At 41.1% G+C, this 17,911-nt stretch overlaps 1 protein-coding gene across 3 annotated transcripts in view; it reads left to right on the plus strand.

The window, feature by feature from the left end:
- The window catches only part of LOC119005331 (glucocorticoid-induced transcript 1 protein), a 20,477-nt gene continuing 2,566 nt past the window's right edge, over positions 1-17,911 (plus strand). The window contains exons 1-8 of one of the 3 annotated variants that reach the window (XM_037072863.1): positions 1-177; positions 324-685; positions 5,437-5,582; positions 11,449-11,538; positions 14,411-14,536; positions 15,374-15,511; positions 16,488-16,677; positions 17,640-17,760. In XM_037072863.1, coding sequence (XP_036928758.1) covers positions 388-685; positions 5,437-5,582; positions 11,449-11,538; positions 14,411-14,536; positions 15,374-15,511; positions 16,488-16,677; positions 17,640-17,760 — 1,109 coding nt within the window. In that variant the 5' untranslated portion in view covers positions 1-177; positions 324-387. Of the gene's footprint in view, positions 178-323; positions 686-5,433; positions 5,583-11,448; positions 11,539-14,410; positions 14,537-15,373; positions 15,512-16,487; positions 16,678-17,639; positions 17,761-17,911 lie in introns of all 3 variants that reach the window. The other 2 variants (XM_037072861.1, XM_037072862.1) reach the window with 2 other exon arrangements.

A 17,911-nucleotide genomic window follows, 5' to 3' on the forward strand; every position in this document is an offset into this window, starting at 1 on the left:
GCATCAGCCAGTAGTCTGGTCGGAACAACTGTCATTTAGAGTGAGTGGACATGATGGGGAAGACAGAGCGAGAGCTGGAAAACACGAATTAAACCTTTCAAGAAGTATCAAAAACAACTTTTAAAGTTACTTGTGTGATGGCTACAGCTTACGTCGGCATGTGTTAGTATCTTACAGGTAAGTAGTCACGAAGTAATGCGTGTCGAAGCTTTATTTCCCCCTCGAGCGCATGAGTTATAAACGTTAAAAAGGAAGCTAACGTTTTTTCTTTGCTAACAGGCTAATGTTTATCTTAACGTTCCCCCCACCGCCTCCTCCTCTAGAGAAGCAGCAGCTTTGGCAGTTCGTCTTTCTTACTGCGATAGGAATTACAGCCAGTTTCGGAGGATGTCAGCCCCCAGCAACTCGCTCCAGCAGCCGAGGGTAAGACGCAGCAATGCGGGATCCCCCGGCTCGTTCAACAACAGCTGCCGTTTGCACCCCATCCGTGCCACCGTGCCCTACCAGCTCCTGCGCGGGGGTCAGAGCAGCCCGACGAGGGCGCAGACCCTCTACGGGGGAGCCACGAACAGCCGAGGCTCAAGCCCCCCCTCCAGCCCGACACTCAGTTCAGGAAGTGCTAAGCAAAGACTGTCCCCCGAAAATAAGGATTCCTCCTGCCCCTCAGACTCTCCAGTTTCCAGAGGTAAAAACACTAATTTTTGAACTGTTTTGCCTTATATAAATCAGAAAATGCCATGTCACCACGTGCTGTAGTCCACTCAAACTTGGCATGGTAACTTTTTAACTGGCATGCAGTGATGCAGCTACATTTAAAAATGTGATATGTGAATAATGGGTAAAATATTGTTTTTAAGGGAATAGTCTGAATCTGTATCAATGCTGGCACTTGTCTAAAAGAGGGTTGATTCATTAACTGTTTAGTCAATTGTCTACTTTCACAATTAGGCACTCATAAAGAGAATAGAGTGCTCTATTGGCTCTTATTTCCTATGGACTTTTGACAGGAGGGAGGGGGAGGAGAGATTTGGCAGAAAGACATGCTTTTAGTTGTAAATGGGGCCACGTCAGTCCCAGTAGAAGCAGTGCTAAGCGAATGGTCAGGTGTTGCCTAGTCTGACCTCGCTGACTTCATACACGCAGCATAGAGTACTCTGCATATGCTGAACATATGCTGAGCCTCACCATGTAGCTTAACTATGGCTAACAGAGGTAAGTGCTGTGTCATTTCATGTCAAGCTCAGCTGCTCCTTGGAAGTGATCTGGCGACAAATCGAAGCAGGACATGAAAATCGAGGCAGACCTAAATCCGTGTTTCCCACTAAATCTTATTCATGCGACAGCCTCTCCTGCCAAATATCGACACTGTGGCTGCTTTTTCAGAGTGGTAGCAGTACCCTTTCCTAGGCCAGAACTGCGTTTTTAGCTTAGCTTTTTTGGTCTGTATACCCTGTGTTTTTATGTATGAAACACTCACACACAACCACATGCTATCTGGCGAGTGTTTGAGACACATTGTTCTTTGGAAGTGTCTGAATACAGCTTGCTTTTCCAGTATCTGGAGACAAAAAGACACTCAATCTTTCAACTTCAATGGGTATTTTTGACTCTGCATGGTAATCTCACTACAGTAGAGTTGTGTTCTTAAGCTTAAGGGGAGCAATGCTACCTTCATTTGTCACGATTGATAGCCTCCCCCTCTTACCTTTAACCAAAATGGCAGCCCTCTTGTTTCTGTGCAGCATGGTAGTTATTGTGGAGTTGTGTGTGTGTGTGTGTGTGTGTGTGTGTGTGTGTGTGTGGAATTTGATGTTTGTGACGTGCTTCACATTCCTCAGTTCTTTGAATGATGACCTCCAACCTTGACCAGTGTACCATGCAAGGCAGGAAACGAAGTCTCTTCCAGAACAACTGAGTAGGCAGACTTGCCAGGCACAACTAATTTCACCCGTGTTTGGCTAACGCTTGGTGTTGATTTCCCACCCCAGTGGCATGCCATGCATACCTCAGTCCTCTGAAAGAGACGACCTCTAACCCAGGCTAGTGTCCCATGTCAGTAGTGATGATGGAGACCTGACCCTCCTTCATTGTTGTGACCTCACAGCCCAAACATGCATAAGAGGCCTCAGATGACGACTGTGATCATATCAGTACAGGGTCGGTGGCTTCCAGCAGTCAAAAATGCAAGCTGACTTGCATCTATCAAGAAGCAAACAAGTAACACAATGCGAGCAAGATTCAGTCATCTTCATCTTTCATCACAGAAGCACAGCTTGACTGAAGCAGTAGGCTTTGCACTTTGTAATTTTTCATTCATTGTTGTACTTTGAACCCACTCACTGACATAATACTTGCCATTTGGTGGGGAATTCAGTCCAAAGTGCCGTACAGTACCATCAATGTGAGTGCCAGGCATAGTTACACTGGTAATATCCTGCACTGGTGTTCAGATTATGGTCTGATGATGAAGGACGTAGTGAAGACTATTATATTCCACATCATGACCTTTTAGGTTCACCAGCATGACATCATTCTCTTACCACACTGTCCCAACAATGAATGTCCCACTCCCTGTCAAAGTGCCAGCTGTGCTGAAACAGCCCTGCTTCATTGTCACCCATTCAAACTGCAGAGTAGGACTGAATGTGAAAATGAGTATGTTGTCCAAATCAGTCGACTCTGGTGGAACTGTGCTGCGTTTGCTGTAGTTTTATCAGCCTGCACATAACTGACCGCATTGAACTTTGATGTTAACTTCTGCTTTTAATTGTTAGCACCTTTCTCATCCGTTGGGATACACTCAAACAAGTCCAAGATAGCTTGCTGTGGGAGGTACGCACTGGAGTCATTGAGTGATGCTAATAATGCTAACAAGCCATTTCCTGACCCGCTGAGGGACAGATGCTGAAACTCATAACTGTAAAATATAACGGCCAAGATTAATTTCATCATTCATCATTTATATAGTATGGGAGACACTGCTGAAATTACTGCTCACAATGAACACTCTTAACTTGAGAAAGTTAAACAGATTCCCCATAACTGTATAATCAAGGGTTTGATTCAAAACACGAAGTGATGATATGCGTTATGTATATAATGTAGTATAGGGCTGGGCGATATATAACTAAGAATTGTTTCTCCATTCATTGCTGACATGCATGCATGTAAATGTTGTACTAAGGAAGCCAAGCTAAGAAATCGCAAATAAGAATGGCCCAATTTAGAGAAACGTGCTAACAGCAGCTCACAGAAAAAAGAAACCGCGCTTCCAATTGCTTTACATCACTTTACAGTAATGCATCCTTTGAAATCAGGAAAAAAATATATGCAATATCACAACAAAATAATATCCAAAATCTAAGATGGTGTATGCTTTCATTTCACAATAACATAAAATCAATATTTTGCTCAGCCCTAATATAATGTGTGTGTGTACATATAAACAAACAGTATCACAGTACTTCACAGAATCTGTAATCACATAAGCTGTAACAGCAGTTTATTTTTTCATACGGTAATTAATATAAGTTTGTTGTTTTGAGTATTATTAAGTAATTTGTTATTGATTTGTTTAATTTTCTCCTTGCGCCTAAGAATGACCAAGCTTGCGCAGAGAGTAGGCAGTTACATGCTTTCAATATTCACTCTGTAGATAGTCTTAGCAGTTACAGCAAGGTTGAATTGAACTAAGCGTGTCCAAGGCCATGTATGGAACATGTATGTCAGAGTTATATATAAGCCCTGCCAGGTTTAATTTACTCTAGCCTTTCTCAAGTAAATGAAACCTAAAAGTGACCAAATTATCGTGATTTTCCTTTCAACCTGTGTCATGCAGCCTTGTGAAAACCTACAGGAAACCATGCTGCTATGGTTTACTGATTTGGACCACATGTTTGTTTTCACATTTGCCTCTGCTCTACAGTTAATAAACCACCCATTTATCCCTGGAATTGCAGAGACTTTTTCGCTACATGCCGAATGCCCAGTGACGGAAAGTTCATATTAAAATTCAACCTGAAAATATTCCTTTTAATATGACATACACCTCTCGCTCATCCCTGAAATCAGCAGATGGACTGCTTTGATGTCTTGGCCTCTTTCACACTGTTTCTTTTTTCTCATCAGGAGATTATTCTAGTCTGGCAAGTAGGGAGACGATGGAAAATAACCACAATCCCAGTTCTGAGAGCACTGGCTTGGCCTATATCAATATTGATGGAAATTTAGCCTGCTTCCTTTGTCTACAATGCTTCAGGGAATTTTACTGTAGCCCAGTAAGCTTACTTAGGCAATACCTTTGGGTGGGTAGGCCTATGTATTCTATGGACAAAGAACAACAATGAATGGCTGTGTAGTTCTGCTAGGAGAGGGGTGCCTCATGTAGATAGTTTAGTCTGTGATCATGTTGGAAAGGCCTCTGCTGCAGCCTGCTCGAACGCGGAATGGAGTAAATGAGCATGTTTCCTGATCATTATGCTGTTCCCTTTATTCTGCCTCGGAAAGGGAAATGAAGAAGCTTTAATTTACTTGTAGTAATTGCACAAGTGTAATTGAGGCTAATACATTTAATCCAGTTCTTACTGCAGTCTCATGCTGTTCTCAAGCTAATGTCTTTGTGTTTGCTTGTTTTTGTTTTTCTCTTTTTTTTCTCTTTTTTTTTTAACTGCGTGTCACTGCTGGAATGTTGAGTGGATGCAGGCAGTATTGATGTGCATTGTGTTGTGGTTGTTTATGAGTTTTTATGTGGGTGGTGTGTGCTTAACTGCTCTGGCTTACAGCAGACTGCTTTCATAACATCAGATACTCCTGCTCTGCCATTTACGTTTGCTTCAGGCCTCAGTTCTCAAACCTGCTGTTTGCCCTGGACTAATTCTTATGAGATTAGAAAATATTGTCCACACTTTGAAAACAAGGAGAGAGATTGCAGGGCAAGGTCTCGTCTCGGTAAACCACTTGTTAATTGCAGTAGTTAACAGAGGTGAGGGCAAAGTATTCATTTATAATGTTCTGTTTTGGGAGATTTTGTAACTTGTTTCCCCCATTGACTTAAGTAAGAATTCCTTCTGTTATTATTGAAATGTGAGGACATACCCATGTGCTCTTGCCGCAACACATAGTTAAATAAACCAAGCCATGAAAACCAACCTACTATTAAAGCCTTTGATTATGCATTTTTTAAATTTCAGGTGAAATATGTAAACCATTAGGAGTCATTGTGCCCCATTAAATAATGCCCCTGGCAGGGATTTATTATGCAGTGACATTTTTATACCCTATGCTGAGCATAGTCTTATTGACACAGTTACAATTATCTTATTGAACGCTGAGATGCCTCAGCGTGTTGGGTAATAATGCTCACTTGTCGTTTGTACCTGCATGAGTGTGTGTCTGTGTGTGTGCTTCATTTTATTTCTTTGTTCTTTCCCACAGCAGAGAGGTCCAAGTTACAGGTTCGTAGTTCCAGTGCCATCCGGCGGACATCTTCCCTGGATGCCATCACGGGGCCATACCTCACCGGCCAGTGGCCACGGGACTCCCATGGACCCTACCCTTCATGTATGAAAGACAAAGCCACACAGGTACAAACCATTCAATATAAAAACACTGTCTAGGATATAGGCCTAAATAAAGATGGGCCTTATTATTGAACAAAACACAGTTACTGACACTGTCAAATTAACCCAGAATCTAAACGAAAATTGGTCCAAAGCTCCAGATTCTGTTGCCAGTTTCCTCAACACCATTAGTGGTGCAGGTCCCAAAATGCCAAAATCAAAGTTGCAAGTTGTATTTAACTTCTCCTCTGACATTTTTGTGTACACATCATCATGTAGTATGACTTTTTATTTTTATTTTTTATCAATGATGCAGTTGTTTTCCAATGCAGTTGCTGACCTTATCTGCTGATGAGTAAACTGGGTAGAAATGAATTAATAAAAAATGCTGTAGCTGTGAGTCATGTAACATGTGTCTATAGAAAATTTCACTTGTTTACTGTTACTTTCAAAACCAGGGGGTGTTTTAAAAAAACAATATTAACAATATTGCATTGTTAGAAATTTACATGTACATCATGATTATGTTGAGCATTACATGTGGCAAAAGTGTCGGTTGGTTCCAAAAATGGAACGAGGGTAGTGTGTACGTGGCTTGATAACACTAATCTTTAGAGACATGGGGATTCACTGGTAGTCAGATGGTCAGGATGCACTCCACATGACTGCAGTGTCCACATAAAAAAGAAACTACAAAACTGAAACAAAAAGCAAGAGGTGCACAATATCACACGTCAAAGGGCCAAGTCGTGTTCTTGTAGCCAAATTGATCTTGAGACATTATGTTATATGAAGTGTCTGATTCAGCTCAGCAAGTGAAAATAAATGATTACCAAAATTATCACTTTTTCCCCTGCAAATGCAACATGTGTCTCTGATTAATTACCATAAAGCAGGTGTACGATTCGAATGTCAAAGTAGAGTCAGATGGCTCAGTCATTCATACCCAGGCAGGGATGTGTGAGAACAAACCTCACTGTGAAGGAAAGACCAGGCTGAAGTTTGTGTAATGATCACGAGCTGGAACAGCTTTAAGAAATACTATTAAAATATCGTAATGTTATATTAAAGCCAGCTGGCTAACACTTAGGCGAGAGTGTCTGGTAAATCCCCAAATTCAACACTTATTTTCACCTTTCTCCAAGCAAATTGTGGTAATTAGGACTGCTGTCATAACTGTTGGTGAAGGAGACAAATCTACAAGCTGTGGCCAAAGATTTTATTACAGTAAACTGGTGGCTGGTGGTGAAGTCTGCTGCTAATAAAGGCCTAATAGACTTTACTTAAATTATTCTGAAATTTTAATACCTTTTTATAACACTTCATAAGACCCACGTATGGATTTCTCATTGAGCCTGACCACAGTATTCCTGGAGAGCAGCCCACACATGATTGCCCCGTAATCTTGCCATGTGACTGATGGCTAAGTGCATTTTTTTCTCCAAGAGCTTAATTTTTGTGGTGGAGGGAGTTTGGGTTGGGGGTTAAAGAAAGAATATTGACTATGTATGATCATGACAAGGGCTGCTCCCTCTTTGCTAACAGAAGCCTTTCATGTGTCTGAATAAAGACCGCCAAGCCTCATTTACATGGGCTTCATCCCTTTAACCCTTCATTTGCCTAGCATTTCTTTGTGTGTAGGCAGGGGAAATGGTGAGAGGGCCCTGAGAGATCTCTTGCAAGTGGCTGTATGTAGAGTAAACACCTCTAATTACAGGGTTCCTGTGCAGCTCTGGAAAGACTGGACAAGTATGGAAAATCAATTTGATAATTATCAGGTCTTGAAGAATGTCTTTGCACAGCAACGTCTGGGCACGTATACACGGTGATCTGGTAGACCTACGTTGTGATATTTGCCTGCGCCTGTGTCTCGACTATGTTTCCCAGACATTATTGGCAAAAAATGTGATTGAGGGCCACAATTTAAATCAAGTTAAGAGATTTATGTCTGTCAAAGCTGTGGAAAATTGAGATGGAAAACATTTGGCTATGTTGTAATGTTGTGGTAGAGTGTGACACACTTGACAGTCCTTGAACAATTAAATGCACAAACTCCCCTAAGGATAGTCAGGGACCACTTCCTGTTAACACACTATGCCTCGGCCCAGCTCTTTTTGTAAGACAACAACAGCAGAAAGCAGCAGACAAAAGATCCCTGGCCTCTTTTGTTGTGCACTGCAGAAGTTCAAGACGGCCTCTCCTTTGAGCTGTAATGTAGTCTTGCATGGAGGTGAAGTTGTTTGCACCTGTCCCTCAGGCTACGGCTGAGGCGAGGAGAAATCCCACTGCTTACCACCTGGCCCTCGTGGCTGCGCGGCCCGCCTGCCTTTTGTGTGGGAGTTGAGGAGCAGAGGGCCCATACATATGCTAATCACTGTTCCGGGATAGGTCTGTATGCACTAGGCCCCGTGGTTACAGAACACAGAGAATGTCTGTATGAAGATTAGGGCCCTGACACACCAAGCCAACCTCAAAGAAACAGCACCGACAAAGGCAGACTGATCAAACACTATGCGTCGCCTCACGTCTTCTGTTAAAAGTTGCACTAGAGCACAACATAAAGAAAACAACATTTTGGTCCTGGGTGAGAGGAAATGACTAATCAGCAGTCCATGTTTGTTATCTGAAAAAACATAAAGGAAAGACAAACTAAACAAACTAGCATCTGTTTTTCATGTAACTGTCTCATTATGAGCCTGTAATATGAAGCTGAATCTAAATTCACATCTTGGACATTTTCTGGAATGCTCATTGAGTATCAGACATGCATGAGACAACAGATACACAAAGTCAACTCAGCAAATCAGAATGCACGTTCTTCTCATCTCTGAACCCCACCAAATGATAGCAGTGGCACTCTGCTCGCATGTCTCAGCATGCAATCTAAACAAACCAGCACAAATTCCACTGCAGTTCTATTGAAGCCTAGTCATTATTTCCTGCTTTGGAACAGAGCTGGATTCTTGAGGATGTTGCCTGTATGTAACCCTTTGGGTGGGAATCATAATGGGAAGCAAGCTGCAGGCCACTGTAACAGAGTTTATCTTCACAGTAGTGCATTATCAGGCACAACACCTGGCACACATGTCTACAAAGCACACATCTCAGGCCGGAAGCTCAAGAGCTAGCATGATAAAAGGGCCTCTGGGGTAAATAAAGGTGGGTGCTCTTGTTAACTGACAGTTTGTTTCGGAGGAGCAGAGATGGCATGCAGTTTCTTTTTTTTAACTGTCTTGTCTTACAATTGATACCTGGGGAAAAATTTGGCATTTAATTGCAACCAAGATATCTAACATAAAAAAATGGCATGTCACCTGTGGCCTGTTAACAACTTTTGAAGTAATTATCTTACTTTTAAACAAAAGGATTAATGTAGAAAAAGTTAATTCTAAGTCTGAGACATGAACCCAAAGGCTGTATGCTAAATTCTCATCTTAATTGTTGAACTACTCCTTTTTTGTGTACTGTAGTTGCTGTCATACCATTAATCATTAAGTACACATTCAGTGGAAATCAATCAATCACAGATTTAGCAATGTATGCATATATGTTGACCACTATGTACCAATAGGAACATCTTTTTTGGAATCTATCTTGCAGAAATAGATGCTTGGTAATCATAATTATGAATAATTATTATAGATACAATATGTATTTAAGATTTTTAGCTGCCACAATGATGGCCCATTAGCATCTGCCCCAAAAATCAGTATTGTGTCAGTGACAATTAGCCCCTACCTTGGATTCCTCCATTTTGTCTTTAGACCTCAAGAAAAATAATTGAGCATTTGATTTTAACCAGTATTGCGCACACTGTGAAATCCTATACAGATCACTTACCGCCAAATAAACGTTTCACATTTCATTGAGTTACAAGCAGCGGCATTACTAGCATTCCCTTCTTGACGTCATAGAACATCTGTGAGAACTTAGTTTTTCTTCAAGTCCACAACTCCAGAAAGCCTCTCTGCCCTTTTACAGCAATCTGCAGTCTGTATGAACAGATTAGGCTGCAGCATCAAGTCTCTCAATGTTTGGCAGATGCATCAAACAGCACAGGCCATGCACAAAATGTTAATGCTAAAGGCTAGCTACACATCTGCCATCCAGCGTGGCCAAGCACAGTGGTCCCTTTTATGAGAGCACAAGCACCCATTTAATTCGCTGTCCTTTTCTGGGGGAAACCAGCAACAGCGATCCAGCGCAAACGGCTTCACGGGTGTTCCTCATTATTCACAGTGTGATATTCCATATCATAGAGCAAGGCTTGTGCGTTAGTTAGAGAGCCATAGAGGATTTTCTGTTAGTGCGGGGTCACACATGAGGCAGTGTGAAGACACTGACATTTCAGATGTTTCGCACCACTGTGCTGACCATGAAACGTCAGATGTTAGAGGATTTGTTTGAGGACCAGGGGCACTGTTGATATGCATAATCAGGGGGAAGTATGTGGTTTCAGACGACCCTATGAAACATCCTCAGCCTGTTTCTGTTTTCGCATATATTTACATAACTTAACCGTTTCCTTGTTTATGCAATAGAGGTCTAAAAGACATGTTCAGTGAGACAGAACTGCCTCTGTGCTCTGTGGCAGAGAATGTTTAGTATATTAGATGTTTTCTCCCGGGTGTACTAAAAACACAAAATTTCCCTGTAGACTCATTGACCTGGTATAATTCTAGATGTTGCTGCACACATTCTGCCAAATCACAGAAGAATACATAGGTTGAAATGTAATAGTTATTTGTCGACCAATGGAAACTACTGAAGGTGAAAAGGTGGAAACTTAGCCAACACCATCTGCTAGTAGTCCTTGTAAATGTCACCTGTGGCTGACAAGGAAGTCTTTTTGGCAGGCAACCGTTGATTATTTGGTGGTCCTGTAATTATTTCCTGGAACAATGTTTGGCGTTTGAAGAGCTGGTGGATTTTGAACTGTACATGCTGGTTTAGACTTTAGTCAAAAAATTAGTTTTAAGCCCTGACACAAATATATTTATCTTAACCTTTCTCACTGATGGAAGCAATCAAGTATGCTATGACTTTTGTTTTCCTGTTGAATGTAGTTCTTTCCTCAGGGATAGTATCTCATGACATTTTCCTTCATTTTCATTGATTCCAGATTTTTTTGCTCTTGAGCACACTGCACTCATTACTGCTTCTACCCACATCTTTCTCAACTGCTTATTCAAACATTTAACATTTTAGGTATTTAGTCAGTACTCACATCCTGAGTGACATCACACAGAGGTAGCACAATGGGTATTCTGTGTCTTTTATCAAGGAGATTTCATAAGTTTTTAGTAGCTGTTCTGATATAAGCGTCTGTCAAAAGGATCAGCAAATAATCACACAGCATCCCAACCTTAAGTAGAAACAGGGTTGTGTAAGTCGTTAAAAGTGTGTCTGTGTATATGACCATGTGTTTTTGTGTGTGTATTTATATATATCATATAATTTATAATAGCTGAATTTTTAATGTGCCAGAATTTTCTTAATGTAAAAAAAATGCATGTTATTTCAGAAGACAGGTCACATTCTTGCTGAATGTATGCGGACTATACATTCAACAAGACAAGACTGTGGCCTCTCAGTTATCTGATCTTTGTAAACATTAGGCCACCCTGCCACGTAAACAAATCTCAGAAACTGCAGGTTAGTTAATCTTAGGCTTTAAGGATGATGTCATGTTTTCTATTTAGATACCTTTGCATCCACACACTGAAAACTTCTGTCGAAGTTCTTTTGCACTCTCTTTTGTTCATCATTTTCATCTCTGTGTGGCTGCAGTGTTGAACAATAAGTTTGGAACATGAATCAAAAGCATGAGTTGTATGTGTTGAGTTGTATAACATGTGGTTATGTGTCAGCATGTATTTCTGTGTTTCAGACTCCAGGTCTCTGGATTGATGAGGGAGCAGAACAGGGAAGTCCTCACCAGCGGTCAGCCTCCTGGGGCAGCGCAGACCACCTCAAAGAGGTAGATTCACCTGTCTTAGCTGTGGTTCACCAAAGTCACAGCTGCTTCTGACAAACACTACAGACAGTGGATTACACAGGGAGTAGTGTCAGCAGTCTGTCTGACTGGTTTAAAACATTCACACAGCCTGTTCAAAGAGATGTTTATGTCATATTTGAGGTTCATTCGATTTACTCAAAATGTGTTTTATTTGTCAGGGTCTGAGGTCAGCCTAAATATTATCCTCTTTAACATTGGTTTCCACTCCTGTCTATCTGCTGGCCTCGGTGGCCAACCAGCCGACCACATGGAGCTATTAGGTCTCCAACTCTCCAGACCACAGTCTAAATTTAACCTCCTTCTCCCCTCTTGTTTCCCTTACAACTGCACTGTTGCATCTCATTACGGCCTGTTGCGACAGTGCTGGAATCTAACGGGTGAAACAACCATATTGTTGCCCTCTCAAGGTTAAGTACATTGATTAATTGTACTTCAGAACTTCAATTATGTACCTTCATAGTTTTTCCTATTTTGGCTCTAGAATCTGCATGCAATCAGTATTTAGTTCCAAAACATTAAGGATGCACAGATGTCTTGTTTTTTTTATTTTTGTTTTTTTAATTGTTGGCCAGAATAAACTACAACTAGGAAGTCTTTTAAAAACTCACAAGTACATTTTGAAGAATCTTCTATTCTGGCATGCAAAACCACATTCATAATTAACTTAACTTTATGACTGAAATACCAAAGCTGGTGTTATTCAAGTTCATAATAAGTATAACTTGAAGAAATGTGTAGTAGTTAAGGTGTTTGGGACGGACAGGCTATGTATTCACTTAGTTGTCCACGTGTTACCTGGCCTGGGTATGGTTGCACTTGTCTGATCCTGCTAGGCACAATTTAGTGCAGGAGAGTTTGATTTAACTCACTGGACTATTAAATTGTCAAGACAAGAAAAGTGTTGATGGCTTTAATAGTGAGTAACAATTGTTGGAGTTGTGAGTTGCAACATTGCACTTAAGCAATGCAACAGCTGTAAAGAGGAGACAGGAAGAGACACATTTTAATAAAAACAGCCACAGGAGATGCACAACATTTCCCAGCTATCTACTCAGAGCAGTTTGATCTCATAAAATCTGAGTGCTAGAATGAGTTCTCATAAATCACATTCAAGTGAAAATGTAGCCAAACACTATAACTAGGCCTGCTAGAAAAATGTGGTGTTGAACTTCCTACAGAGGAGGCCCTGGCCTTGGCCTGAACAGTCAATAGCTTCGCACAGTCAGGAAAATTTGTCTTTGCAATCCTTTGAGATTACATCGGAATCGCCTGGACTTGTCATTATCGAGTGCTCCGGTCACTCACTGAATGTAGTGAACCACATTCTAGCTCTCTTAACCTCTGCGATTAACTGTGTGGGAGGACATCCATGAAAAAAGCAGGCTCTTTTGTTGACTGTGTTGCCAGGATTACAAGATCAGTGTTGAGGACCACACCTTAGTCTGCATAGTACAACTGAGTCTGTTTGGCTGACAAAGGGTATCCTGTTTTTAGGCTGATACTGGGCCAGAAGCAGAAACACCCATTGACCTAACATGTTTCATCACCAGACATGCATGACTGCAAAATACTAGCCTGCAACAACGTTCAAGTTAAGTCAATATCCACGGTGCTCTAAGCCCAATAGTGCCATATAGATGTTGTTGGTCACATGAGAAAGGAAAGCATCCCAGCCAACATATTAATTTATTAATACATACATTTAAATTATTAATAAACATATTAATTTGGCTAAAGGTGCAATATTCTTATTAGTGGTGGTTGTCAGGAACAGTTCATCAATAGATATATTCAGCCATACCCTAAACATTAGAGATCAGTTAATTTATTTTCATAAGTTTATTTCAAGGCCAGGAAATAAACTTCATAGTTCATTAAAGCTGCTGTAACCGTTATTGTCTTCGATAGAAGTGTTGACAGTTCTATATTCTATGTGTTTGGTCAGCAACCTATGTCTTTCCTCCCACTGCTCATGCAGTAAATGTGAAAATACATTTTCAGGGATCCCTGCCCACCAACAAACCCCAACAATGGTGGAACAGGGAAATGCCATCAGTTCCAACCCTCCCAGTGATGGTTTATACTGTCCAAAAAATAATGCATTAAGAAAAGAAAGGAGCAAAAAGAGGTGCCTTGGAAATAGAAAAAGGAGCTGTGCAAGTGTGGTGGAGCAGAGAGGAGAGAGGAGACTGCTTACTGCAAAATGGACAGGAAGATAGTTAAAATGACAGCAACACTTAGAGCAACTTAAATTGACTCTTGGACTGGTGGAATCCGAGCATGCCAGTTTTTTTAAGTTTCACATATGAAAAATGAACTTTTATGTAGTGTTTTTTTTAGTCCTACTTCAGACTACTCAAAGGACTTACATCATGTGTCACATCTGTCCAATTGTACACATTCTTACACTGATGGCACAGGCTACCATGTTAGGTGCCAATCTGCTCATCAGGAGTGATACAGTGCTTCCTAACTGAAGTGCCCCACATTGTTTCTATGCTCTCACATCCACTTGCGCAGCGATGGAACAGCCATCGGGAGCAACTGGGATCCACTATCTTGTGCAATGACACGCATCTGCTGGATCCAGCAAGCAAACCACAACCTTTCCCGTTCTGCTTACAGAGCCACAGCATACACCAGATGATTTGCACATTAAATGTTTATGAAAATAAACGTCAGCTGCAGCCCTTCATTTGAAAAGATTTCTCATCCACGTTTTGCTTCATTAATTCAGTCGTGGGAAAAGTTGATAATTCACGTATACAGAACTATTTCTTCACGACTTGATTGTGATCTGTCATTTGTTGAAGTAATGTTATTTTTCTTTCAGCAGATTGCTAAACTGAGACTGCAGCTGCAGCGCAGCAAACAGGTCAGCCGGCAGAGCAAAGACAGGGAGCAGGGCTCGCTGCAGCTGTCGCAACAGGCACAGCATGGCATTGCATGCCAACCACAGGTGAGTTATTCATGCCTTGCCAAACTGAGTCAATGGCATGCAATTTTCTGGTGAAAACATTAACTAACTCTGACTTTGGTGATGCAAGATTTTACCCTAACAGCGATGATATGATAAGGTAGCTTAGCAGCCAAGCAAAAAACATACAAATGAAACAGACGGTGACCAAGCCATATCACTGCTGTTAAAGATAAGAAAACTGAATGTGAATATACCAGGGTTAAGCAAGGTGGCATTCTACATTACACAGTCAAAGTGCCTGTAAGTTTGTTATAGCATGCTCTTTTTAGGTTTGTGTGCAGGTCATGAAAATGTATGATGTTGTATGTTGCACTGCATTTGACTGAGGAAGTCTAGTTAATGAGTCCACGTTCTGACCAGCTGTCTCGAAAGAGGAGAAGAGGGAAAGAGAGAATGTGTCTGGACATGCCCTGTTCTCTCCTGTGCAGTTCATTCATTAACAGATGCCCAGTAACAGAACACACCAATCACTGTGGGAAAATTAACACAAACGGGGATATGTCCTATACCAGCCAGCAGTAGATCACAATCATGACTGTGGTTTTGTTCCCTCTGTAATTTAATCTCTCTTCAGTCACATGTATTTAAACTGAATGCCTCCACCCATTAAATATCTCATGAAACTGAATCAGCGACAATTCAATACCGCAAACGGATCTTCTTGTCACAGAGTCTAAGACATCTGAAGTATTAGTGTATGTAATTGTATAATTGTCCTGATTGTTTTTAATGTGTTGTGAGGGTGGGGTCATATTTGAGTATATATTATTTTGTTGTGTACATTATTTTTTATTTACTTTTTCTCTGTCTTTCCAGTACAAGGGAACTTCATCAGCCTTGTCGGCAATCCCCGTGCCAAAATCCCTCATATCCAGAGTGCCAAGCAGTGTGGAGGGTATCAACCACGAGCTAGAAAATGTGTTTATCAGAGAGGACTGGGAACATGGCATACAGGTAGGGATGTGAACACACACCAGCAACAGATCAAGTGTTGTTATTTAAAGCATTTTTTTCAAAGGGCTTGTTGAACTGCAAACGTGTGAGGATAATATATATCACATAGAACACACTGAGTTTGCTTGTATAACTATATCTCTCTTAACATATTTGTCCTCCAAGTCTTAAGATTTTAGTCCCTGTTGGGTTTAATGTCAGATTCATGTTATATCGTACAAACCGTAATTGCGATGCAGCCAAAAAATTGTTCACAGCAGCAACTACTGACAGTGGTCAAAAATAGCTTTTCAGCCTGTGTTTAAAATGTATTGCATGCATGCAAAAGCAGTCTTGTAAAGTTCCTTGCAGCACTGTGCACCATTCAGTCAGACAGCATATATCCCTGCTCGCACTGAATTAAATCGCTTAGGGGTGAGGGGAGGTGTAAATCTTGTCTGATGTGGGGTAGTAAACCCTGGCAGGTCTGTAAAGTTGCATGTACACACACACACACACACACACACACACACACACACTGTTTAAGCACAAACAAACACGCGCACCACTACAGATTTACAGCCTGCTGTGCAGCAAGCCTTTTTAAATCAGCTGTGCCAAAGCAGTACGCTGTGCACATCACACTGTTCATCCACTGTCAAGTATTACCATCTGGTGTGATGTTTGCTTCTCCAATTGCCCTTTAAACAGACAGACAAACACAAGAGAGGCCTTTCAGTTCCAGTCATTTTTAGATATAGGACATTTTAGTTGATGTTCTTCACCAACAGCAACATCGTCCAGTGAGTGAGCAGGTAGCTGCTCGGCCTCAACTAGAGTGTTTCAAGGACACATTGGCTGTTACGCTTGATTGATTATGACCCTATGAGTTAAAATTCTCTCCAAACGCTAAGCACCACCACTACAACACCATTTCAGGATCCACGCACATTAACACATGACTTCTCACCCCCTCCTCCGTCTTCTCACATCACAGGCCATGGATGTGGTAGATGGCCGCCGCGCCCCCTTCCCTCCGCATCACTACAGCAACAGCGGGGACACACGTGACACGGACACACAGGCTCCTTCAAGTGGTGACTCCAGTCCGTTGCTCCACCCCTACAGCTCCGACCACCTCCACTCCCCTGATGGAAGCCCCTGTTCTGCAGAGGACATTGACAAAGGTGTGCCAATGTTTGACGGATTCAGCTAGTGTTCACTGTGTTGAAGGGGAACTCAACTACTTTACACATATCCACCCTCCTCCTGACCTGTAAAAAAAAATTAATGTGTGTCTTTGCTTGAGACTACATAAGCCATTACTCAAAAAAAACACCTGATTATCTGACTGACCTGTCAGGGGTTGAGTTGCATTGTTGGTAATGTAGGTGCCAGGTTTTTGAAAAGAATACATGGAATGAAAAGATAGTGTCTCTAGTTGTGGTGCATCAATTTTTTTTAAACTATATTTTGCTAGCTGTAATGCTAAATTGGTCAAGTAACTAATACTGAGTTTAATTGATTTCATTCCTTTGCAGAGCTGCAATTTGTACTTATTTTATTGATCAGCTGCTACTTACATGCATCTCATATGCTGATTGTTGTGACTCTGATTGGTCTATTGTCTTAAAGAATGTTAAAATTGACACTTAAATTACATTATGTATATTAAAAGCTAGCAAAGAGTATTGAACTCAGCCCTCTTTTAGTTAGGAAATGAAAGCTGGAGTAAAAATCTTGCAGGAGATATTCTTTGATCACTGTCTGTCTATTGACTGTTTATGATTTGAATCATAACTTTACCAATCTACGATATACTGTATTTTCTTTAGGCAAAGTTGGCAGCTTTTGTATAACATTGGCATGTAATTTGCATTTGCAAATGGGTCTGACATATTGTTCATCAAATAAAAAAGGGTTTTGTAGAACAGGGTATTTATATTCAATAAGTAAGATACTGACAAAGATATCGACTGTGTGCAGAAATTTGTATTGTATCAGCATTTTGCATTGAAATGTTTAGAATGATACACAGTTTTACTTTAAGCACATTGCGGCTGCTAAGGGTCAAATCTTTACTTTCCTGTCTGTCTCATTAAAACTACCAAAGTATCATAACACGTTATATTCTTTATGTTATTTCCAGACAATTTGTGCAGTTCTCCTCTTCCCAATTTTGCCACTTCTCCCAAACCCAACAACAGCTACATGTTCAAACGGGAACCTCCAGAGGGCTGTGAGAGGGTCAAAGTGTTCGAGGAGATGGTGTAAGTATTTTACCATCAGTTTGTTTTTAAATTCACCCTCAAATTTGATCCTTTGCTACCGCACAGTTTAGCCTCTGCCGGCCGAGTGTACACATCATTAAAAGCAAAACAATAGATGGAGTTTACTGTACTGCCTCATGGACTCTGAGAT

Source organism: Acanthopagrus latus, chromosome 17 (assembly GCF_904848185.1).
Source record: "Acanthopagrus latus isolate v.2019 chromosome 17, fAcaLat1.1, whole genome shotgun sequence".
NCBI classification, from domain to species: domain Eukaryota; kingdom Metazoa; phylum Chordata; class Actinopteri; order Spariformes; family Sparidae; genus Acanthopagrus; species Acanthopagrus latus.